The following is a 25,186-nucleotide window of genomic DNA, read 5'->3' on the forward strand; positions in this document are numbered from 1 at the left end:
ATCTTTACTTGAGAACTTCCTTAAATTCCAGATTTAGATATCCAATATGCTTACTCAAATCTATCCTTCAGGAATGGGGATGTAGTTCAGTGGTAGCATATGTGAGACTATGGGTTTGATCCTCAGGACTGCAAAAACAAAATAAAATTGAAAACAAAACAAAACAAAAAAGCTGGCCCCAGGCAGCTAAGGGCTTTTCTAACATGTTGAAAATAGATCTCCTGGCACTTTCCCCAAAATCTTCTTTAATTTCAATCTTCCCACATCTCAGTTTTTCTAGTCAAGAAAATATGGCATCTTCTTCTCCTCTCACTTCTCATCTCTAATACATCAGCAAATCCTGTTGCTACTTCCTTCAAATAAATGGGATTGTTTTTGTCTTGTCCCCCACACCCCACCAGCCTCATGCCAATTTGGCAAGCCACTTTTATCTTTCTTCTGGATAGCTGCCTTCCAGCTGATAACCCTGCTTCCATTCATGCTACCTTTCTGTGTATTTTCAGCACATCAACCACTATTAAAAACCTATGCTAAATATCATACACTCTGAGGCTTGTATGTGGAAGTGAGAAAGGTGGTTGCACAGTAGAGACTAGAATAATGATTACCATAGCCTGAGAAGATCTGGGGAAGGAAAGCAAGTGGGAAAATAGACAATGAGGTGCAACTGCATAAGAGGAATTACTTTTTTGTTCTACTGCATAGTAAGATAACTATAGTTGACAACTATCATTAAATATTTCAAAATAGCTATTAGGATTTTAAATGTTCCACCATAATAAAATGACATGCCTGAGGTGATAAGTCAACTCCCTAACCTGGCCATTTTACATTGTATAAAGGTATTTGAAATGTCACACTGTATCTTAATAACATGTACAATTACTATATGTCTACTAAAATTAAAAATATTTTTTAAAAAAATGAAACATAGCTGGGGTGGTGTCCACACTTGTAATCCAAACTCCTTGGAAGCTAAGGCAGGAGGATTGCAAGCTTGAGACCAGTCTGGGGAAATGAGCTAGACCCTCAAAATTTAAAAAGGGCTGTGGCTGTGGGTGACATTTGTTGTTCAGTTTTCAGCTCACTGTCCACTGCCTGGTGTGGATGGGTGAAACCCAGGCCTCTCAGTTCCAGTGTCAATGCTATTATAGTCTAGGTTCTATATAGACAGAGCCTCACTAATTTGCTGTCTTGAACTTGCGATCATCCTACCTCAGCCTCCTGAGTCACTGGGATTACAGGCATGTGCCCCTGCACCTGGCCTTGGCTTCTTTCATTTTAACATACCGTTTTCAGCCTTGGCACATAATTATTTTAAACAGTTTTAATACAGTTTATATAACATAAAATTTGTATATTTTAAGTGCACACTTCAGTAAATGTAATAAATTTATATACCTGTGCAACAATCATAATTTATCTTTAGAATAATTCATCACTCCAAAAGTTTATCTTTAGACACTTTGCAGTTAATCTCCACTTCCACCTCATGCTCCAGGCAATTAATAATTTGCCTGTTGTTGCTACAGTTTTGCATTTTATAGAAATTTCACATAAATAAAATCATATATGCAACCTACTATATCTGGCTTGTTATCAGTATAACATTTTATAGATTCATGTGTTGTTGCATGTATAAGGAGCTTATTTGTTGTTTCCCTTTTTATTGCTAAGTAGTATTCCATCATATGATGGATATTGCAGCTGACAGACATTTACTGTTTCTAGTTTGGGCTATAATGTTTTTGTGAATAACAGTATACAATTATTATCTTATTTTTGGTCTATCTCCCACACAAATATAAGTAAGCAGGAATATTTGTGTTATTCACTGCTGTACTCCATAAGGATTTAGTAAATAATCAGAGATCTAATTCTTTTTATTTATTTATTTATTTTGGTACCAGGAATTGAACCCAGGGGCACTTAACCACTGAGCCACATCCCCAGCCCTTTTTAATATTTTATTCAGAGACAGACAAAATATTGCTGAGTTGCTTAGGGCCTCACTAAAATTGCCAAAGCTGGCTTTGAACTCACTGTCCTCCTGCCTCAGCCTGCTAAGCAGCTGGAATTATAGGTATGCGCCACTGCACCGACTTTAAAGATGTTAATTCTTACGGGGTATGGTGGCACATGCCTACAAATCCCAACAACTCCAAAGACTGAGGCAGGAGGATTGCAAGTTCGAGACCAGCCTCGGCAACTTAGAACCTGTCTCAAAAATCAAAAACAAAAAGGGTTGAGGACGTGGGTGAGTGGTTAAAGCACCAAAAGAACTGACAATCTTGTTTTTCGTTTTTTTTTTTTTTTTTTTAAATACTGGGATTGAACCCAGTGATGTTTTACCACTGAGTTACATCCCTTCAGCCCTTTTAATTTTATTGAGGTAGATGAAAGCAGTGGAAGAAGTAACTACAGATGTGGTAGAAAGCACAAAAGAGCTAGAATTATAAGGGGAGTCTGAAGATGTGACTGAATTGCCATGATAAAATATTTTGAAATTTTTTTTAGTTGTAGTTGGAAACAATTCATTTATTTTATTTATTTATTTTTAGTGCTAGGTGAGTGCTCTACTGCTGAGCCACAAATATTCCCCCAACCCCACATGATAAAACTTAATGTTCTTAAGAATAAGCCAAAAATACAAAATGTATTTTCCTCTCCTGGCAAAAAAAGCTATGATCAATGCTGAAATGAGGGGCTGGGGATGTGGCTCAGGCAATAGCGCGCTCGCCTGGCATACATGCAGCCCCAGGTTCGATCCTCAGCATCACATACAAACAAAGATGTTGTGTCTACCGAAAACTAAAAAATAAATATTAAAAAATTCTCTCTTTTTAAACAATAATGCTGAAATGATAATTAAGGACTTGGAATATTACATGAACTTAGTTGACAAAGCAGGTTTGAGAGGACTGACCCCAAGTTTTAACAAAAAATTTTTTTAGTTGTAGTTGGACACAATACTTTATTTTAGTTAGTTATTTTTATGTGGTGCTAAGGACTGAACCCTATGTCTCGCATGTGCCAGGCAAGCACTCTACCACTGATTTACAATCCCAGCCCCCGACTCTAATTTTTTATATGCATTTATTTTTTTAGGTGTACATGGACATAACACAATGCCTTTATTTTTATGTGGTGCTGAGGATTGAACCCGGGTCCTGCCTGTGCTAGGCGAGCGCTCTACGGCTGAACCATAATCCCAGCCCCCTGACTCTAATTTTGAAAGAAGTTCTATAGGTAAAATGCTCTCAAACAGCGTCATATGCTACCAAGAAATCTTTCATGAAAGGAAGAATTAATCCATGCAGCAAATTTCATTACTGTTTTATGAAACTGCCATGGCCATGCCAACCTTAAGGTACCACCACCCTGATTAGTAAGCCATGATCAAAATCAAGGCAAGATCCTCCCCCAGCAAAAAGATTATGACTTGCTGAAGACTCAGAAGATAGTGAGCATTTTTACCAATATTTTTTAAAGTAGGATGTGTACATTGTTTTGTAGATATAGTGCTATTGCACATCCCATAGATTAATATAGTATAAACACAACTTTTATATGCACTGAGAAACCAAAAAGTTCAAGTGACTCACTTGATAGTGATATTCACTTTATTGTGGTGGAGTATAATTGAAACCACCTTATCACTGAGGTATGACTGTAACGCGTAAATATCAAGTCCACAGTTGTTTTACAGTATTGATTAGGGAAATAATGACAAGAAAAAAATGTCTGTACATGTTCAGTACACATACAACTTTTTAAATACTTCAGTTTCAATCTGTGTTTGGCTTAATTGCTAGATGTGGAACTAATGGACAGAGGGCCAACTGTAGCCTGAAAAACTACATGGTTTGAAAAATTTTTATAATTTAGTTATACAATATTTTTAAACCGTCAACTAAAGTAATTTTATTATTTTGGATACATAACCCATTATAACATTCCTTACTTTGTTTATAAAATATTCACATAGTTTATATGTAGTAATATACTGACCCCAAAGAATTTTTTCAATTCCTGGGGGAAAAAGATTTTTCTCTTTCCCTTTAATTAAAGCTATTCAGATCACCTTTCAGCTTTTTGCTAAGGTCCAGTGTAGCATCTGTTCCTACAGGTTTAATATCTGATACATCTTCTATCCCAGACAATACATTAAATATATTAAATATATTTTCGGAAATAGGAGATAGAATAGGTGCTTGCTCCATCCACTCCATGCATTGAGTGGACACTGCAGTAACTCCAAAAACAGTGCACACACAAAAAGAAAAAAAAAAAGTTAGAGGTGGGAATAGTAAAACTATTTATCTATCTCCACCAGAAAGTATTCTAGTCTAATTTCCCATTCTGCCTCATTCCCAATTAAAAATCTAGGACTTCACATCTCTAATAATATCTAGTTTTTTTGATTACATGTAATTTTGGTTTCTTTTATTGCAAATCCAATGGAAAAAAAATAAAATGGATCTGTTTTTTTAAATTTTGTTTTTGGTTGTAGAGGACTTAATATTTTCATATATATATATATATATATGTGTGTGTGTGTGTGTGTGTGTGTATACACACACACACCCTGAGCTATATCCTCAGCCCTATTTATTTTATTTTTATGTGGTGCTGAGGATTGAACCCAGCATCTCAGACATGTTAGGCAAGTGCTCTACCACTGAGCCACAATCTCAACCCCAATACAATGGATCTTAAAAGGGTCATAAGGGGGGCTAGGGTTGTGGCTCAGTGGTAGAATGCTCGTCTTGCACGTGTGAGACCTGGGTTCTAGTCTTAGCACCACATAAGAATAAACAAACAAAATAAAGATATTGTGCCCATGTATAACTTAAAAAAAAAAAAGGACCATAAGGTATAAGAAAACGTCTAGGATACAGTAATAACTTTTAAAAGCTGAACAGAAAGGTATATATAGTATGTTAATAAATATAAAGCCATTTATGTCTACTTAGAAAATATAGCAAAATGTTAACAATGGGGGCTGGGGTTGTAGCTCAGTGATAGAATGCTTGCCTAGCAATGTGAGATACTGGGTTTGAACCTCAGCACCACATTAAAATAAATAAATAAAGTTATTATGTTCATCTACAACTAAAAAGAATATTTTAAAAATGTTAATGATGGTTCTCTATAGAAAGGCTCTCTTTTTTCTTCCTTATAATCTTCCGTATTTTACAAATTTACTATGCTCCCATGAAATTATCAGAAAATATCAAGTTTGCTATTTTTCTGATGGTTTCAGACCAATATAAAAATTTCTGATGTGACTAAATTTTCATGTAATAATTACCAATAATAGGATTAATGCTGGTTTCCTTTAAGAAAACTGAATTACATTTTTAAAAATAGCAATTTTTGGTGATCCATTTAAATATAATAATCTCAGAAGTACATAAAAGGGTATGAACAAACCAGTATAAATTTACTCATTCCTGTACCTTCTCTTCTAAAGAGCAAACACAATCGCTCAAATTTCCCCACCTTATTGCCTTTTCTCATCTCTTGGCTGCAGTAAGAATCTACAAGGCAACATGGAAGTATAGGCCTTAAGGAAAAGGTTACTGAGAAAACACCTCACAAATACTTAGAGCTGGATACATGTCCACATTAAAATTAATTAAAATTCGTACCTCTTCATGTCTATTTCTAAAATGAAAAATACCTTCTACAAAAATTCTAACATAAACAAGAAGATCTTCATATTCAGTAAGTAGATTTAAAGTTATTAAACTGAAAAAAGTAAAAATGAACAGTTGCAAATATATATGCTAACAGGAATTAAGAATCAAATTTCACTTTAATTTCATTAATGCTCAATGGTTAAGCACCCATGGGTTCAATCCCCAGTAAGAGTTCAACCTATAAAATATTAACAAAATGAATGTGTTTGTCTGTTTCTTACAAAATACAGTGTGAAAATAAACAAAAGGGCAATACAAGCAAAGCATATATACAGACACATTCTTATAGTAAATGGGAAGCATAGTAGGTATCACTGAGTCAGACTTTTTCATACTGTTCATAGTAACCTCATGTAAAAGAAGCTCCTAATTATTTGTACTTGCAAATTTGTGACCACCATTGTAATTCAATTTCCATATCGTTATCAGTACATCTAGATATACTGACTCTTATTTTGCTTATCCTGAAACTAAATAAAGGAAACTGATGTATGTCCCCCTCACCCATTTCTGCCACATCTCAACTAGAGCAGTGGCAGGTTCTGGCAAAAAGTACCTTCTATCAAACCTGGATAATTTTCTCTTAATATTAAGGTGGCCATTTGGGAAAAAAAACTCTCCTGGTTCAAAGCATGAACTCGGCACCTTCAAATATCATCCCCTCAAGTGAGTTACTGAAGACACTTGCAGATACTTTTTCTTTATCTTCCTTGATCATGCTCTACCTGCCTCCCAGAGCTATCAACAACAAAAGGAGGAGGATAACAGCAATTAGAGAATGGCAAGGATGAAGTTAACAAGATTAATGTAATACAATGCCAAAGTTTGTTTTAGAAAAATACCAAAGCCAGTCATATCCAAGAGTCTTCATTCATGAATGAAGGATATTTGAGCTGAAAATCTTGGCTTAAGAAAAATGTCCTGGGCTGGGGATGTGGCTCAAGCGGTAGCGCGCTCGCCTGGCATGAGTGCGGCCCGGGTTCGATCCTCAGCACCACATACAAACAAAGATGTTGTGTCCACCGAGAACTAGAAAATAAATATTAAAAATTCTCTCTCTCTCTCTCTCTCTCTCTCTCTCCTCTCTCACTCTCTCTTAAAAAAAAAAAAGAAAAAGAAAAAATGTCCTGTTTTCTAGAAATCACTCAGGTTACTAAAAATGACAAATTCATTCTCTTCTCCCACACCCTATCAAGTGATATTAGATATATCAAAGAATAAAATAATTAATTTTAGTAACCCAAGTCGGATGTACAACTAAGAAGTAACTTAAGAATTCAACCTGTAAGCCGGGCCTGGTGGCACATGCCTGTAATCCCAGCAGCTCCCGAGGCTGAGGTAGGAGGATCACAATTTCAAAGCCAGCCTCAGCAAAAGTGAGGCTCCACACAACTCAATGAGATCCTGCCTCTAAATAAAATATAAAAAAGTGCTGGCAGGGCTGGGGTTATAGCTCAGTGGCAGAGAGCTTGCCTCACACATGTGAGGCACTGGGTTTGATCCTCAGCACCACATAAAAGTAAATAAAATAAATAAAGATATTGCATCCATCTTTAAATAAAAAAAAGTGCTAGGGATGTGGTTCAATGGTTAAGCACCTCTAGGTTCAATCCCCAGTAAGAATTCAACCTATAAAATATTAACAAAATGAATGTGTTTCTGACTGTTTCTTACAAAATACAGTGTGAAAATAAACAAAAGGGCAATATGTTTTGCTTAAAAAAAAACAAAGCATATATACAGACACATTTTTATAGTAATATCTCTATATCAGAAGAATTATTAAACAAGAGAAATTTTGGTAATCTCACAAAAAGTGTTATTTATCTTAAAAAAAAAAAAACCTTTACAGACTAACCCCAAATGAGAAATAATAAGGAACATTATTATATACACTCAAAACAGAAGTTACAGGATTATTCTTAAAATAAAAAAGGTGATCAACTGTGGAGCAAGATGTTCAAGTCAAAGAACAGAAAGGAAGCCTATTAAATGAGGTGAGTGTTAGAAAACCCCACAAACAAGACTGCCTCTATTTCCTAATCATCTGTTTCCCAGTGTATTCTAAAGAGCATTATCGCCAGGGAAAGAATGTTGAGCTCATATATCTAATTTTATTTCTAACTAAAATAAATCATCCCTTGTCCTCTGAGAAAAAAACCAACTAAGTGAATTAAAATTAAAATGAAAACAATATGGGCAATTATTCAGAGTTACTCTTAACTGATGAAGTACAAATAATTAGGAGCTTCCTTTACATGAGGTTACTATGAACTCAATGATACCTACTATGCTTCCAATACTTTCTGCCTGTGGCTTCTGGGTATGTCTTTTCCTGTTATTTGTTTCATGCACAAAATCAAAGTTTATTCATTTTTTTTTTTTTTTGTGAACTGCTTCCTTAAATTTACTTCCATCTAGCCAGGCACAGTGGTGCAGGCTTATAATCCCAGCAACTCAGGAGACTGAGGCAGAGAATCACAAATTCGAGGAACAAAACAAACAAAAAAAAACCCCACAATAAACAAATCAACAACAACAAAAAATCAATTTTGATTTTGAAAGTTTGGTTTCTGTGCTTAAAATGTGGACTCAGGTACTCATTATTTGTGACTTTAGTAATAAGGAAAAAAGCAAGAATACTCAAAAAAATAAATTTGGATTAAGCAAAAAATCTTCAGGTTTGAACTTAATCCAAATTCACTGATAGGCCAAATTTTCTTTTTCTGATTAGAAAGTGGGGTCAGAAAGAAGCAGTGAAGCATACTTTTTAAAGTTTGCTTCTATTAATAACTCTAATAAATTACTTTTGTCAGAAAAGAAGTACTAAGAGTAAAACTGCTTATAGATTTTAATTACCCATTTTATTCCTAGTCCATACTTCATTATCAACAGGTAACATCAGAATTAATATAATGAAACCTACTTATTACCATTTTTGGCAAGTTGTCTTGTGCTTCAGAAAATTGGAAATGATTACTAAAGTGTAGAGTTCTAAGTGTTTATATATATCAATTACTATCATTCTTAGTCTAGTGCCTCATTACCATTAAAAACAAATACTTCTGTTGGGATAAAATGAGTAATGAATCTACTAACCCAAGGCTTTAATCAATCCAGCAATACTTTTTTTTTTTTTTAGAATTTTTTTAATATTTATTTTTTAGTATTTGGCAGATACAACATCTTTGTTTGTATGTGGTGCTGAGGATCGAACCCGGGCCGCATGCATGCCAGATGAGCGCGCTACCGCTTGAGCCACATCCCCAGCCCCCAGCAATACTTTTTTAATACTTTTTTTTTTTTTTTTTAGATCAAGTCCACATTACAAAGGATCTTCTAGGACTTGAGATTTTTTTTTTAAATACCTTTATTCTACTTATTTATTTTTAAGTGGTGATGAGGATCAAACCCAGGGTCTCTCTCACATGGGCTAGGCAAGCATTCTATCACTGAGCTATAGCCCCAGACCAATCCAGCATTACTTTCTAAGGAATTTATGTTGAACCGTTACTACTCAGTCTATGCTAATCATGTTCCTTGTACTTATAGCACCTTACGCAGAAAAATTCAACAATGTGGATTTTCTGCGTCAATCACATATTTTGGATTTCACAAAGCTTAAGGTTAAACATATACCTTACTACTGCCATTAAGTAAGAACAAGCAAATCACAGAGAAACTCTGATAACAAAACTTCTATAATGATAAGGAATTAAATATTTAAGAATAACCCATTGAGCCTGAAAGGAACAATGTGAAGTTTAGTGCTCTTCTAATCTGGTTATTTAAATTCCCATGCTCAAAAGATGCAATAGGGAAAAAAAACAATGGATGGATGTACTCAAGTAACAAAATATTGTTTATCACAAGAACCTATGCACTTTGAAAGAGTAACTGGCTAAATTTAGAAGCTGGCAAAGATACCAAAGACTGTATCTCTTCAGACCAAGAAAATATTTTTAGATTTTTGTCTTCCATTCTCAGAGCTATTTTCAGTAATAACTGCTTAAAGTTATGACTCTGGAATTTGTTAAGAAACTTAAAAACTGCACAAAAATAATATGATTCAAGTAACTGATACTCCTACACCTAATCTCACTACCAGAAAGAGAAATATACTGGTGGTGATATCTTAACTTTGGCATTGCTTTTAGGAAAATTCCAGTATATAGAATAAATGCAGTCACCCAATCAGAGAATCAACTATCTAGAAATGTCTCTGGCTTCTTCCTCAATCTTTCAGTAAATCATTCTCTGTACTCTAGCATAATCTACCTGACAGACAACCCCTAATGAACGTACCACATCAAAACAAAACAATGAATCTACAATTTAGAGCTTTTGCCTATTTAGAAATATTATTATAAATAGGGAACCAACATACAAGTAACATACCAAGAAATGCCCATCCATGGGCTCTTACTGGCATCTCCTCCTGTATATATGTGCTAGTGTAGCATTCAGGAAATGGTACCCCAATAACATGGCCACATAAATTGTTTACTGCTCTAAATGAAACACTGCCCAATTTTCCATGTTTTTAATGTTTGAAACACCCCATTTTATATCACTTCCCAAATATAAACAGGTTTTACTACCTTTTTTATTTGTAAAATGAAACTACTTAACAAGGAACTTAGTGAAAATGAATTAAATCTCTTTACACCAAAGTTAAGATATGCTGGCTGCTAAGCAACATATAAAATGTTATTTTAAATTGTTCTATATCATCTCCTACCCAAGCAGAATTACGAGAAACAGTCTTTGAAAATAGTAGGTCTCCTAGTTAATACAATTTCATATGCATGAGAAAAGCAATTTGGTTTTTCATGATGATGAGATGATGACCTCACTCATTTAATTTTGTTGGTATAATAATATTCATATCAAAAGTCATTCAAAGTTACCTTTAATGATATACTATGCAGGTAAATATCATTAAAAAATACTTTCAAAACTAGAAATCTTCACTGAAAATTTCTGCTTTCTCATTGTACTATAATAAAAGCCAGAATTCAAAGCAAGAACAATCATTTTACAAAAGAAAGACATTTATATTATACAAATATCAGATATTCCCTAAACCTAATACCATATCCATCAAATAGTAAGGGACCTTATACATTTAAAAAATATTCCTAAATCAGAAGTGGAATAGTGAATTTTATAGTTCACCTACCTGAACCTCACTTGTCCTCTGTTTAATAGTATCTTCTTTCTCCTTAAGGTCCTGTTCCACATTATTCTTTTCCCTAGAAGACCAGCAAACAATGCAAGAATATTTGAGAACATCAGCTACAGCTGGTATGGTTATCCATCCTCCTAATCCTGAATCGCTTTTTAAATACATAGTCAAACATTCAATTTTTAAATGAAGGGCAGATTTTTCTACCCTCTTTTAATTATTTATGGAATAGAAATCAATATAGCTGTTTATTTTAAAAAAATTGCTTCCTCACTAAAATGTGGTGAAAAGAGAATAGATTAAAAAAGGAAGAAGAGAAAAATAATCAATGAAACACTCAGGTTCCACTGATCTCACTGTTGCTATGGAAATACTGTCCAATGAAAATGGCTGTTGAAGAAAAGGAGGAGTTGCATCAGCTCTGTAAGCTTAACCCTTAATTATCACTGTCAAATGAAATGAAAATGGCTAGTAGAATTTGTGAACAATATTAAGGAAAAAGGCATTTGCGGAAGTGTTAATTTCCCCTTAAGTCACTAGTGAGCATCAATTTTAGAATGCAACAACACAGAACAAATGGAGAAGATTGTTAATACCAGGTAATCTGCTCAATCAAATATCACATCTGTTCTAAAAAGCTATTTTGAAACAACCTAACAAACCCAATTGATCTAATATATAAAATAATGTATACTTCATAAAATAAGAATCACAGTAGAATTTATCTCTTCCACTTCTCAAATCAAACATATTGGGCTCTACTTTTACTTTGAAATATCATCTATAAATTGTTACATGTTTTGTTAGAGGCCATGTTCCTATGATGAATCTCAAGTGAACTTAGATTCAAAATTGCAAAATAAAGCTATTTATTTAATGTAACAAATTTAACTGTCCATGTTTATCAACACCCCACCATCCCCACCCCCACACACAGCTCCCATTCCTTTCTTTTCTACAAAATGAGGGGGAAAAAAAAGCCCATAGAACTCTGCAGCAATATATTTTTGGGGTGGGGTGAGGAGTAAAAGAAGGCAACATGGAGAGGGGAAGGTAGGATTTAAGAAGTTCTCCAGATTAGTACTGCAGAGTTTTCCTCAAAGCCTCATTACTATATTTCAGTTTCCATTCCAGACATAACTCAAATGTAGGCTCAGGCTTCACTGAATTTTGGCATAAAGGAAAGTAAAAAAAAAATCTACTAAGGAGATATTTAAGGGACAGTCTTCATTTATATTTCTCACCTTCTTCAGGTGATACTTTTAAATGTAGACAAAAATCATTTGAATATGTAGGCACGATGATTTTAAAATTTGTATGGAAGAAAAAAGCACATGAATAAAGGTATTTGTATATTGTTACTTTTAAAGACTTGACATGGCCAAGAAGCTCACTAACCGTTTGTCGGACGGGTCGCAATGTGGGTCATGATGTCCTGGAGATTTTAAACAGTCCCTCACCATGCGAATCATCATCATTGCAGCCTGTTCCTTCCATCCCTTAATCTATTTATTATACAAAGGCCATCTCCCACCTCCAACCCTTATCAAATTAGGTAAAATGAAAAACAGAAAAACACAAGGGAAAAAATTCTGAAAATACCACACAAATTCTGCAAGCTCAATCTTGGAATTTTTTTCTTTCCTCCTTATGTGAGCAGATGAGTGTTTCAGTCCTGCTGCAGTATGTCAGAAATAAGTCACATGAAAATCTAGCCCTCACCCCCACCTCTAATCCTCAGAGGCATTCCACACAAGGTCAACATCACTTTAGCTCCATTTCAGACAGTAGATAATAACAAAAATAGAAAATATTGCACAATATCATAGATCAGCACTATTCATACCAATGTAAATGTGAACGTGCACATTTCAGTTCTTTCTGCTCTGCTGTTAAATCCTGTTACTGACAGTGTCTGCTCAGAAGATCAAGTGTACATGCAGGAAAACAGGGCTGCAAGAAGGCAGTGAGCTGACTTTAAGTAGCCAGGCAGAAGAATAGCAGAGCAAAGGAAGAAAGCTCACTTGGTGAAAAAGAAAACATCACAAAGGACTCTCAGCTCTAATCAGCAAACAAGGTTTGTTTGTGTAACATGGAGGAAGCCTGAAGAGTACAAATTTCTCTTTATAAATTGAAGTGTATGGGGCAGGGAACAAACTGTGATGCTGTTTCCAAACATATTCTGAAAATCTTTCCCAAACTAAATAAAATATGGGAACCTTCTTACTACAGAGATAAAATGAACTTAATAATCTAGCAAAATTCTATTCTCATATTAATTCCTTTTATAATCAAAACCAAGTACTATCATATACATTGCTAAAGAGAAAACTTTAAAAAATAAATGTTCTGGATTGGGGCTATAGCTCAGTGGTAAAGTGCCATGGGGTTTGATCCTCAGCACCTCATAAAAATAAATAAAGATACTTTGTGTTCATCTACAACTAAATATATATATATATGTGTATATATATATATATATACACATATATATATATATTTAAAAAATAATAAAAAAGTAAAAATTAAATGTTCAATTATATCACTTTCTATACAGAAATAAACTGAAAACTTGCCCCATAAACCACACTGATAATTGAATAATTTTCTTATGACTTAAAATTTCAGATGTCAAATTATTATTCTATTGTCATGCAATAGCTCTTAACTTCTATAATTATCTTCTCACTTCAGACAAATAAAAACATCTAAATATACATTTAGATACATGAAAGATGCTTGGCCACAACAACGCGCATTCTCCTAAATACAAACCATTCTGTTTAACACCAGTAATTTAAAAACTGAATTCTCTTTTCAAGGATCTGTGCCACAATGAGAAGTGGCAATCTTTATATGCAGAGTCCCCAGGTATATATTTTTTACCCCTATTAACATTCAAGATACTTGCACATCTTGAGAAATCCATAAGAACCAAAGCTATAGGTAGAACCAGGGACAGAGCTTCCCAGCGTTTCAGACTGACAGATCTAATTCCATGCACCCTGGAATCTGAATCATCAAAGAAAACAAAGCCCAAGCTAGGCTTTCAGAAGCCTGAGGTTGATAACTGCATAGATCTAATATGAAGTAGTCAAAAGTGGCTCACAAAGACAGGCTGAAAAACCTTGAGTCCATATGATTCACTTCCATTTTCCCAGGCTCTGTTTAGGAGGAGAAGGGAGTGAGCCATCTGTCTTAACTTTGATGCTATTCCAATATTATCATAGAGACAGAATTAAATCACCTTCGAAGTCCTTCCCAGACACATAGTTTAGTCCTCTATTCTGAAAATAAGCATTTCTAACCAGAAAACGAAGCTTGAAAACTAGAAAGCTGTAAAAACTCATTAAGCTATATTTTACACTCTTGAGCCCCATTTGTAAAAATTCTTTTGGGGCACATTTAACCCTCAAAATGCTTATTATTAAGTAGCTTTTACAAGCAAAGTAAAAGATGCTATTTTCATGTAGACATTAGGAAGACATGTGGGTCTTATGGAGAGCAACAAAATGAGCAAAACAAACAAACAAACAAAAAAAAAAAACAGGGAACAGATTCTAATTTGATTGTGCTGTGAAACACAGATTGACTCTGATTACATCACTTAACCTTTCAGAGCCCCAGTCTTCTTTTCCATATGTAGATACTAATATCTCTACCATATCAGGATTAGAAGGTGAAATGTAGAAAATGTCATATAATTTAGGGGAAAAAAAGGCTTTCAGCCTAAATATCAACATTACTTAGAACTCTACCCCACCCCACTCTCTTTTATTTTTCATTCTGAGATCAGGTCTCACTAGATTACCAAGGCTTGGCCTTGAATTTGTAACCCTCCTGCCTTAGCCTCCAAAGATGCTGGAATTATATGCATTAGCCACCAAGCCCAGCTACTCAGAACTTTAATGTTGATGGAGTAATTTTTTACTTTTATATATTTATTTTTAAATAATTTTTTAGTTGTCAGTGGACCTTTATTTTACTTATTTATTTATGGTGCTGAGTATCAAACCCCATGCCTCACACATGCTAGACAAGTGCTCTACCACTGAATTACAACCTAAGTCTAGGAGAAATTTTTTTAATTGATTTTATTATTTTTTAAAAATATATGACAACAGTGGAATGCATTACTATCCTTATTACACATATAGAGCACAATTTTTTGTATCTCTGTATATAAAGTATGTTCACATCAATTTATGCCATTATACATGAACTTTTTTTTTTGCATTACAGTACTTTTTTTTTTTAAGAGAGAGAGAGAAAGAGAAGAGAGAATTTTTTAATATCTATTTTTCAATTTTCGGTGGACTCGACATCTTTATTTTATTTTTTATGTGGTGCTGAGGATCGAACCCAGCGCCCCACGCATGCCAGACGAACGCATTACCGCTTGAGCCATATCCTCAGCCCTGCATTACAATTCTTAATACACACACACACACACACACACACACACACACATATATATATATACCACAATTTTTCATATCTTTGTTTGCAGGAGAAATTTTTAAATATGTAAAAAGTACTTAATGATTAGAAAATAATCTGACAGAGTATAGAATGTAATATTATCACTAAAATCTCTGCCTTAAAATCTTGTCTAAATATAAAAAATAATCCAATTATTCTCTACTTTTACAAACTCATTATACTGTTTCAAAGCATAGGATTTGAAGGAAAATAGTCCAGAATTAAAATACTGACTCCCTCACAGATAATCTTAAATCACTATAGTAAGTGATATTGGTTCTGGCTGGACCTCCCTTCTAGGGTCTGGCAATCCTTCTTCTGGAAACTGTTTCTCTTTCTCTCTAACCTATTTTTTCTGTCCAGATGATTCAAACAGAAGATGCCACCTTTTTGTAGACTTTTATCTCTTTGAGCAAGGACTGACCAGAGATTAGTTCCTGATCCACACTCAACCAGTCATAGTACCTTACCTCATAATTATAGCAATTAATTTAAGAATGGGTCTGTGATCAAAGACAAGACTGTCAGAATCTTTATCTAAGATGTCTTTACTTGATACTAAAATTAAAAAAGTACTATTGCCAATATGATACCTACTACTGCTACTATTACTACTAATAATAAATTACAGATGCTAGAGAGTGAGTAAGTCTTGGCAAGGCTTAGGCCCTGGTTCCTGTCACTTAACGATAGTTAACTTTATGAGCAAACTTAGCTCAGCTACAGTACCCAGATAGATGGACAAACAATAGGCAAGATGTTGTTATAAAAGTACTTTTTAGGTGAGGTTAACTATTAAATCAGAATAAAGTAGATTATCCTCTATAATGTAAGTGGCCCTCATCCAATCAGATGAAGGCCTTAAAGAAGTCCCTGAAGAAAGAGAGAATTCTGTTTCCAGATTGCCTTTGTAGACTCAAGCTGTAATATCAACTCTACTATGAGTCTATAGCCTGCTGGCCTGCTCTACAGATTTTTAAATTACGGGCTCCCCAATCATGTGAACAAATTCCTTAAAATAATTTTTCCCATTTATACATATTCTAAAGGTTCTGTTTCTATGAGTCCTAACACACCTTCCATCTATACCCTTATGCTTCCAATTTCATGTAGTCAATAAATATTCCCTTTTGCTTAAACCAACTCCAGTTAGGTATATCACTTCATCTTCACCTTTCTTTTTTCTTTTTTCTTTTTTTTTAAAGAGAGAGTGAGAGAGGAGAGAGAGAGAGAGAGATAATTTTTAATATTTATTTTTTAGTTCTCGGCGGACACAACATCTTTGTTGGTATGTGGTGCTGAGGATCAAACCCGGGCCGCACGCATGCCAGGCGAGCGCGCTACCGCTTGAGCCACATCCCCAGCCCATCTTCACCTTTCTTAAGCCTCAGTTTTCTTCTCTTTTTTTTTTTTTTTTTTTTTTAAAGAGAGAGTGAGAGAGGGGAGAGAGAATTTTTAATGTTTTATTGTTTGGTTCTCGGCGGACACAACATCTTTGTTGGTATGTGGTGCTGAGGATCAAACCCGGGCCGCACGCATGTCAGGCGAGCGCGCTATCGCTTGAGCCACATCCCCAGCCCAGTTTTCTTCTCTTCAAATAGGTAAATAAACCTGATATATCTCACAGTTATAGAAAGGGTTAAATAATTTTTGCCAACACATCTAGTAAATAGTATATGCTAAATAAAAAGTTAAACAGTAGCGAACTCTTACTAAGCCCTAGTTTTCTGTGTTTATAAAAAAAGATATCTACTTTTCATATTACATGTAGAATTGGTATGAAGAATAAAAGGGAAAATACACAACAGACCCAATATATCCCTAGCAACTTGAAGACCTACTACATAATTGTGACTGAGATATAAAAACAGTGGGATAGGTACCAGACTTTAAGCTCTCAATTCAGTGTATATACATGCTTAGTGTGGGAAGTCGAAGAGAAGAACATAAAGAAATAATCATTTATGCACATAGGGTAATAATGTCTGATTCATTCTACTATCCTTTTTACTTCCATACCCTCTCTTCTCCCTTCATTCTCCTCTGCCTAATAAATAAAGAAATAATTATAATGCAGTATTCCAGCTGCTAATAGTAAGTATAAGGTATTTCTCTAAAAGTTGCTTTAATTATATGTTCTATATATAAATTGTATTATTTATTTGAACTAATATTTATTGAATATATACTTCACACAAAACAAGATTTAAGTTGGGCCCTTATTTATAGTTTGCCAGGAAAAAAAGATATTAGTCATAAAATTTTAGGATAAATACTGTAAAGTTTAAGGGCAAATGGTACTATGTGAACAATTCAATCTCTTACTTAGTTCTGAGAGGCTGGCTGTTTTAATAGCTTTGTTTTTGAAAAATATGTCAGAGAACATACTCATGGACATAAGTCATTGAAAAGAAAGCCTAACTGGAATCAGAAAAGGCATAAACTTTGGAGCATGGCTTACATAACCAAAGCATCCCTTAGTGCAGGACTTTTCAAAGGAGAAATAAAAGTTAATTTTGCAAATCCAAAAAAATTTGTTCTAATTTTCCAGAATGACAAATTGAGATTTAAAAAAATAAAAGAAATATAAAACTAAGCCTTAGTTTTCTCAATTATAAAATGGGGATATTGAAGTTGATGGGAAGAATTTATTTACATCTAGAAAGACTCTAGCACAATGCCTTCAACATAGTAAGTACTAAATAAATTTCAACTATTATTATTAGTACCCTTATATTATTTGCTATTATTTCAAAAACACAACTGTTACTGGCTTCTTTAAAGAGGTAAATTATATCTGTGGAGACTGACTGTTAAATTCTCCAGGAGCTGAAACTTCTTGATAGATTATCACATATTTAAAAATACAGCTTTTAGTATGAAGATTCCTCAAAAAATTAGAAATGGAACTACCATGTGACCCAGCTATCCCATTCTTCAGTATACATTCAAAAGATTTTTAAGATCAGCATACTACAGTGATTCAGTTATATCAGTGTTTATAACAGCACAATTCACAACAGCCAAGCTATGGAAACAGTCTAGGTGCCCTTCAACAGATGAACAGATAAAAAAAATGTTGTATATATACACAATGGAGTATTGATCAGCCATAAAGAAGAATGAAATTATGGCATTTACTGGTAAATGGGTGGAACTTCAGCCTATTGTGCTAAGTGAAATAAGCCAGTCCCAAAAAGTCAAAAAGTGAATGTTTTCTCTGAAATGAGGGAAGCTGATCCAATCTAAGGGGTGGGGTCTGAAAGAGAAAGAGAAAGGGTAAAAAGGAAGAGGGAATTTTATCAAAAAAGAGGAAAGAGTAGAGGAAAAGGATTGAGGGGGAGGAAGAAAGGATAGGAAAACAGAAGAACAGTGGAATGAATCTGACTGAATTTTTATATCAAATATATATGCACAGTTCATTAATTAAAAACTATAAATAACTATAATAAACTACAACTATAAATTGTAAAAAGATCAGTAGAGTAGAAAGAGGGGAGAAGGGGGAAGTAGGAGGAAGGGAGAGGGAAAGTGCTGAGGACTGAATTAGAACAAATTATATTCCCTGCTTTTGTGATTATGTCAAAATGTGTCCTGCTGTTTTTATTGTTATTGTTTTGGTACCAGGAGATTGAACCCAGGAGTGCTTAACCACTGAGTTATGTCCCAGCTCTATTTATTTTCTATTTTGAGACAGGGTCTTGTTAAGTTGCTTAAACCCTCACTAAATTGGCTGACTTTGAACCTATGATCCTCCTGTCTCAGCCTCCTGAATCACTGGAATTATAGTTACCCGTCATGACATCTGGACATCCTAATGTTTTACTTATTTTATTAAATATAAATATAAATATATGTTGTAGTTGGACACAATGCCTTTATTTTATTTATTTTTATATAGTGCTAAGGATCAAACTCCAACGCCTTGCATATGCTAGACAAGCAATCTACCGTTGAGCCACAACCCCAGCCCTCCTAATGTTTTATATAACTAAAAGAATCAATAAGAATACTTATTCTCTGTTAGAAAAATAATGCTTTATTAAAGGAGATCAATGCCCCCTTAATAAGTTACCACAACCACAAAATATTACAAGTAAATGAAATGTAATTTCTACAGAACACAATTGAGTCAGACCAAAGCAGGCCCACCAAAATTAAAATGCAAGCCAACTATGTAATTTTAAATGATCTTACAGTTACATATTAAAAAATAAAAAGGAAAAAATAAAATTTATTTTAATATTTTATATTAATTATATCAAAATTATTAACATTTCAGCATGTAATAAATATAAAAATATTAATGAGACATTTTACATTCTTTTTCTAAGTCTTTGAAATACAGTATATTTTATACTAATAGCAAATATTAACTTGGACTAGCCACATTTCAAATGTTCAACAGTCACATGACTAGTGGCTACTGCACTGTACAAAGCAGCTTCAGATTTTAACATGGAATTTTCAAATAAGGGGAATCTGCCAAATAGAGATTTTAATGATTACCCATACACTGTGAAAATGAACGAGGTAGCCACTCTATTACCAAACAAATGCACATACAACCTAGAGCTTCAAGTATTTAATCAGTAATACTCAATTGAGACCTTTACAGAGCCAGAAACAGACCAAATTGGATCAGATAAGCAAAGAGCTCACATTTAATACTATAAGCAATGATCTGTCCAGATGTAATAGTTTTGACAGAAATGAAACCAAAGTAAACCAAAATATTTTGTCTTTTTACTATTTTATTTAATTATTTTTTAAGTTTATTGTACCAGGGATTGAACCCAGGGGTGCTTTAGCACTAAGCCACAGTCCCAGTCCTTATTATTTTCAAACAGGATCTCACTAAGTTGCTTAGGGCCTTGTTAAATTGATGAGGCTGGCCTCAAACGTGCAATCCTCCTGCTTCAGCCTCTGGAGTCACTGGGATTACAGGCCTGTGTCATGGTGCCTGGCCAAAAAGCATTTTTTTTTTTTTTAAATTCAAGGCATATGCTAACACTCCTTTAATTTTTTTGTAAAAATTAAGTCCTTAAATATGATTGAAATAGAGGTCTATATAATTAGGAATACAGAATTTGGGTACCTGGCTACAAAGTTCCAACTAGGGAAAGAGAACTCTCTCAGCTTCTTACTCATTCAAATATTTACTGAGTAGCTATTCAGTAAATTCAGTGCTCTAAGTGATAAAGTGAGTGTTAGGAATGAGGATAATGATTAATGATGATAACTACTACCATGTATTTAAAGTTTACCATGGTCTAAGAACTGTGTTAACTACGCTACATGGTATTATTTGTATATTCATCTCACAGATCAAAAAACTGAAGTACAGATGGTTAAGTAAATTTGACCAAATGATGTCAGGCAATCTGGTTAAAGAGCCATACTCTGATATTCTATACTATATTGCCTGGTTAGAAGTTAAGAGTTGGTCATTATATCATGGTATGTGTTTTTGTAAAAATATTTATACATGTATATGTGCATAAATATAAATCTTAATATAAATATAAAGCTACACACCAACTATAACTGGTTTACCAATGAACAGTGGGACTAAATGAAATAGTCTTTTTATTGTGTACTATTCTTTATATAATAAAATGGGTTTTGTGTTAAAAAAAAAAAAAAAAAGAAGTTAAGAGTTAGTCTTTACCACCACACAGAATTCAGAATCTGTAGGGTAAAGAAATATAATTCACTAGTGAAAGTGTTCTGAGAGAAGGAAACTGAGTGCTCTCTTAACTGAGGTAGATATCAGGGAAAGCTTCTTGGAAATATAGACCTATTTCAATATTTCTTCATCTGAAAAACAAGATAAAACCTTACTCTTCAGGAATGTTGTAAGAATTCAAAAGAAGAATTTATATAAAGCAGGCACAGCACAGTACCCATAACTATTATAATAATTATCTATCCTGTTTATTGGCTCAAGACTAGGTTAATGAACAAGCAAGACAGGATGTGGCTTTTACTTCCTGATGTTCTTGCTAAAAGGACAAAGATAGGAAGTAGACACTAAGAGAAGGCAAAATATTAACTCCTGCCTCAGCATAATTCACCACCACTACACTAACCAAGTGACTTAATCAATCTCCTAAATGTTTTGCATTTTTCTCCACCAATAACTTCCCTATCTGACACATTTTACTTTTGGAGCAAGAATTCTTAAAAATGGATCCACAGATAAGTTTTTAAGGGTCTAGGAACTCCTAAAATAAATGCAAAATAGCACAGATGGAAACATGTTCTTTTTTTCTGGGGGCATAGACAAATAGCTTTTATCAAATTCTCAAAGGAAATCCTAACACAAAAACAGTTGTGCAATTACCACCGTATGACTCAGCAACTACACTTCTGGAATTTTAAAGATGTGATATGGTGATGGTTGTACATTTAATACTACTGACCTGTAGAGTTTTAAAAATGATAAGTTTGGGTTGGGGTTGTGGCTCATTGGTAGAGCGTTTGCCTAGCTATTGTGCGGCACTGGGTTCAATCCTCAGCACCACATTAAAATAAACAAATTAAATAAAGGAATGCTGTCCATCTACAACCACAAAATAAATAAATACATTAAAAAATAAAAAATAAGAAAACTAAATAAACAAAATAAAGGTATTGTGTCCATCTACAACTAAAAATGTTTTTTTAATGATGAATTTGATATTATGTTTATCTGATAAGAAATATTCTGATATTTACAACATACTTTCATTCATTCACTAATCAACTAATCTATGCTGAGATTCTATGATGTCAGGTACTTTGCGGATAAGGAATTCAAAATTTCCCAAATAAGAAATATAAATTACTAAAAGAAACTTAGCAAGTAACAAAATACAGGAATAAAGTCTCTGGAGGTAGAGAAAAGAACAATTAACATTCTGAAGATTTCAGGGAAGGTTTAACAGAAGAGATGACATTTAAGCTGGGCCTGGAAGAACGAATGGACGCTTACAAGGCAAAAGGTGTGTGTTCCAAGGAAAGAGGAAAGCACAATCATAGGCAAAGAAGAATAAAAGTGGTGGCATATTATAGTTATAGTGCCATAGCTAGAGAAAGGGATGAATATAAAATGGTGGGTTAGACTACTCTGCTAAGCACTGATGTAGAAAAAGCAAACACAGAGTCTGCTCTCAGTAACCTTCATGGTGTTGTACTATGAGAGATGGCTAAGGCAGAAGAATGGAGGATGCCAGGGGAATACCATGAAGGGAAAGCCTTTAAGCCATGCTCAGGAAAGTGAACTGTATCCAGTTGGGGAAAGAGTCACTGAGGGATCTGGGTTGTATTTTATATATCAACTGTAAGTGCAGAAAGGTCTAAAGAAAGGAAGGAAAGGCTCAAAGCAGGGAGCCAAACAGGAGGTAATAATAGTAATACAGATAAAAGGAAAGGGTTAAAACTAAGACAAAAATAGTAGAAAGAGAAGACAAATTTTAATTATTTTCTCATTTACTATAAGATGAAACACTAGGGATATAACAGTAAAAAGTAAGTAATCCCTATAATTGAAAATCACACAGTCTAGTGAGAGATTTTTTAAAAATAGACTATTATAATAAAGTATGGTAAGTATGTGCTATGACCATTGTAAACAGGGGCTCTTAAATAAGATTTGAAGAGTACGAGGCTTAGAAGGTAATACAGTCAAGGAAGACCTCTCCTCCTAGAGATAATAATTTCTAAGGTAAGATTTAAAGGATGAGAAGGAGCTGGTTAGGGAAAGGATATGGGAAGGTAGGAAGGAATTCAAGAAATATTTTAAAAAGTTTTAAAAATAGGAGGGAAAAAAAATCTCAGGTTTCTAGTTTGAGTGACTGGTTGAATGATGACGTCACCGAGAAAGGGAAATATAGGATAGCAGTCAGGCAGATTAGAAAGTCATGCCTCCCTAGAAATTCAGATGAAAACACTAGTGGACAATGAAAAATATATGTCCTGACCTCCAGCAAGAGATCCAGGTATTTGATAAGAGTATTATATTATAACCATTGCTTTTCCTACTTTAAGCAAAAGCTATTAATGTTTTGTATTTTCTATTAGAAATAATCTGGTGAACTAGAGATGATAACACAATGTCTCATTTCTGACCAGCAACAAAGAATGTTCTTTTGTTTGTTATGGCACTGGGGATTGAACCTGGGGCTTTGCATGTGCTAGGCAAGAAATCTGCCACTGAGCTACTTTCTCAGCTCTAGTAAAGAATATTCTTTACCCAACTAACTCCCAAGTTACATACCTAGCCTTCAATATTTCCATTGATGTGCGATGCTGAAAACAAAATATTATTCTATGAAACGTTCATTTCACCACTCCCAAATGTTTATAATAAATATGCATTATAACTATCAAGGGAAAAAAGTATTATAAAGTGCCATATTCATCATATATTCATTATAATTTTTCCATATTATGTATGCTGTTTATTTGTAGATCTGATCCTGGACTAAAATTAAATCTTCATCTCAAAGTCAACAAAGGAGGAGAGTCTAATATTTTGCCAGACAACAATTTAGTAAATGCCACAAATAAGATCTGTTTAAATTTTTTTTTCCTGTTTTGTAGTCATACACATCACATCCTGATATAGTACTAAAAGAGATTTAAAGGCTGAAGACAGCTGAGTGTGGTATTGCATACCAGGAATCCCAGCAACTCAGGAAGCTGCAAGTTCAAGGTCAGTCTCGGCAATTTAGCAAGACCCCATCTCAAAATGTAAAAATTAAAATTAAAAATTAAAAAAAATAAAATTAGACTGGGGAATCTAGAAAGTGGAAGAGCGCCCCAGGTTTAGTCCCAGTACCACAAAATAAAATGCATAAAAAGGAAGAATTTTGCCCAGAAAAAAAAAATGTTATTCACAATAATGAAAGTCAAGGTTTTTAATGGGATACACTAACTACTTAGTGACCAAATAAAACCACTTTTACAAAAGTGAATTTTAACAAGTATAATTTTACTAATTCATTATGACATTACTGGCTTTGACAGATCATGAAAGTTTGTCTACCCTATAAATCTCACCTAAAATAAAAGCCTAGAGAAAATATTTTCATGAATATCAAATAATGTATTAATATATCACAACATTTATAAAATGTGACTATAACCTAAAAACTAACAAAGTTTTAAAACTTCTAACTTTTATAACACAGTTAGAAAATGTTAGATACAATGTTTTATTGTTTGTTTGTTTGTTTGTTTTTGAGAGACAGAGAGAGAGACAGAGAGAGAGACAGAGAGAGAGAGAGAGAGAGAGAGAGAGAGAGAATTTTTTAATATTTATTTTTTAGTTTTCGGCAGACACAACATCTTTATTTGTATGTGGTGCTGAGGATCGAACCCAGCGCCGCGCACATGCCAGGCGAGCGCACTACCGCTTGAGCAACATCCCCAGCCCAAATACAATGTTTTTAAATTGTTATTTTTTATTCCCTACAAAGACTAACATTGGTACCCCTGAACATTATGATTACTAAAAGTTACTGAAAGCTTAATTGACCAAAATATAACACACATTACAATCGGTGGTTTAGGCAAGAGCATTTTATTATGATACTCTAATTAATATTGAAACTCACTATAAGAGTATTTTATACTGGGCTGGGGTTGTAGCTCAGTGGTAAAGCACTTGCCTAGCATGTATGAGGCACTGGGTTCGATTCCCAGCACCACATATAAATAAATAAAATAAAGGTCCATGGATGACTAAAAAAAGAAAAAATATTTTTTAAAAGTATTTCATATATTAAAAAACTACTGTGGAAGTCAAGAAAGCAAATCCTAAAAC

The 25,186-nt window shown here is 34.0% G+C and overlaps 1 protein-coding gene and 1 non-coding gene across 4 annotated transcripts in view; one reads left to right on the forward strand and one right to left on the reverse strand.

Moving 5' to 3' along the window:
• Positions 1–25,186, reverse strand: part of Eps15 (epidermal growth factor receptor pathway substrate 15) — a 126,984-nt gene that overhangs the window by 37,144 nt on the left and 64,654 nt on the right. For all 3 annotated transcript variants that reach the window (XM_078026242.1, XM_078026243.1, XM_078026244.1), the window contains one exon: positions 10,888–10,960. In XM_078026242.1, coding sequence (XP_077882368.1) covers positions 10,888–10,960 — 73 coding nt within the window. The remainder of the gene's footprint in view (positions 1–10,887; positions 10,961–25,186) is intronic.
• On the forward strand, positions 4,080–4,277 carry LOC120891111 (U2 spliceosomal RNA). The gene has a single exon (XR_005735532.1). It is a non-coding gene; the product is annotated as a U2 spliceosomal RNA (small nuclear RNA).

The sequence above is a fragment of the Ictidomys tridecemlineatus genome, chromosome 11 (assembly GCF_052094955.1).
Source record: "Ictidomys tridecemlineatus isolate mIctTri1 chromosome 11, mIctTri1.hap1, whole genome shotgun sequence".
In the NCBI taxonomy this organism is placed as follows: Eukaryota; Metazoa; Chordata; class Mammalia; order Rodentia; family Sciuridae; genus Ictidomys; species Ictidomys tridecemlineatus.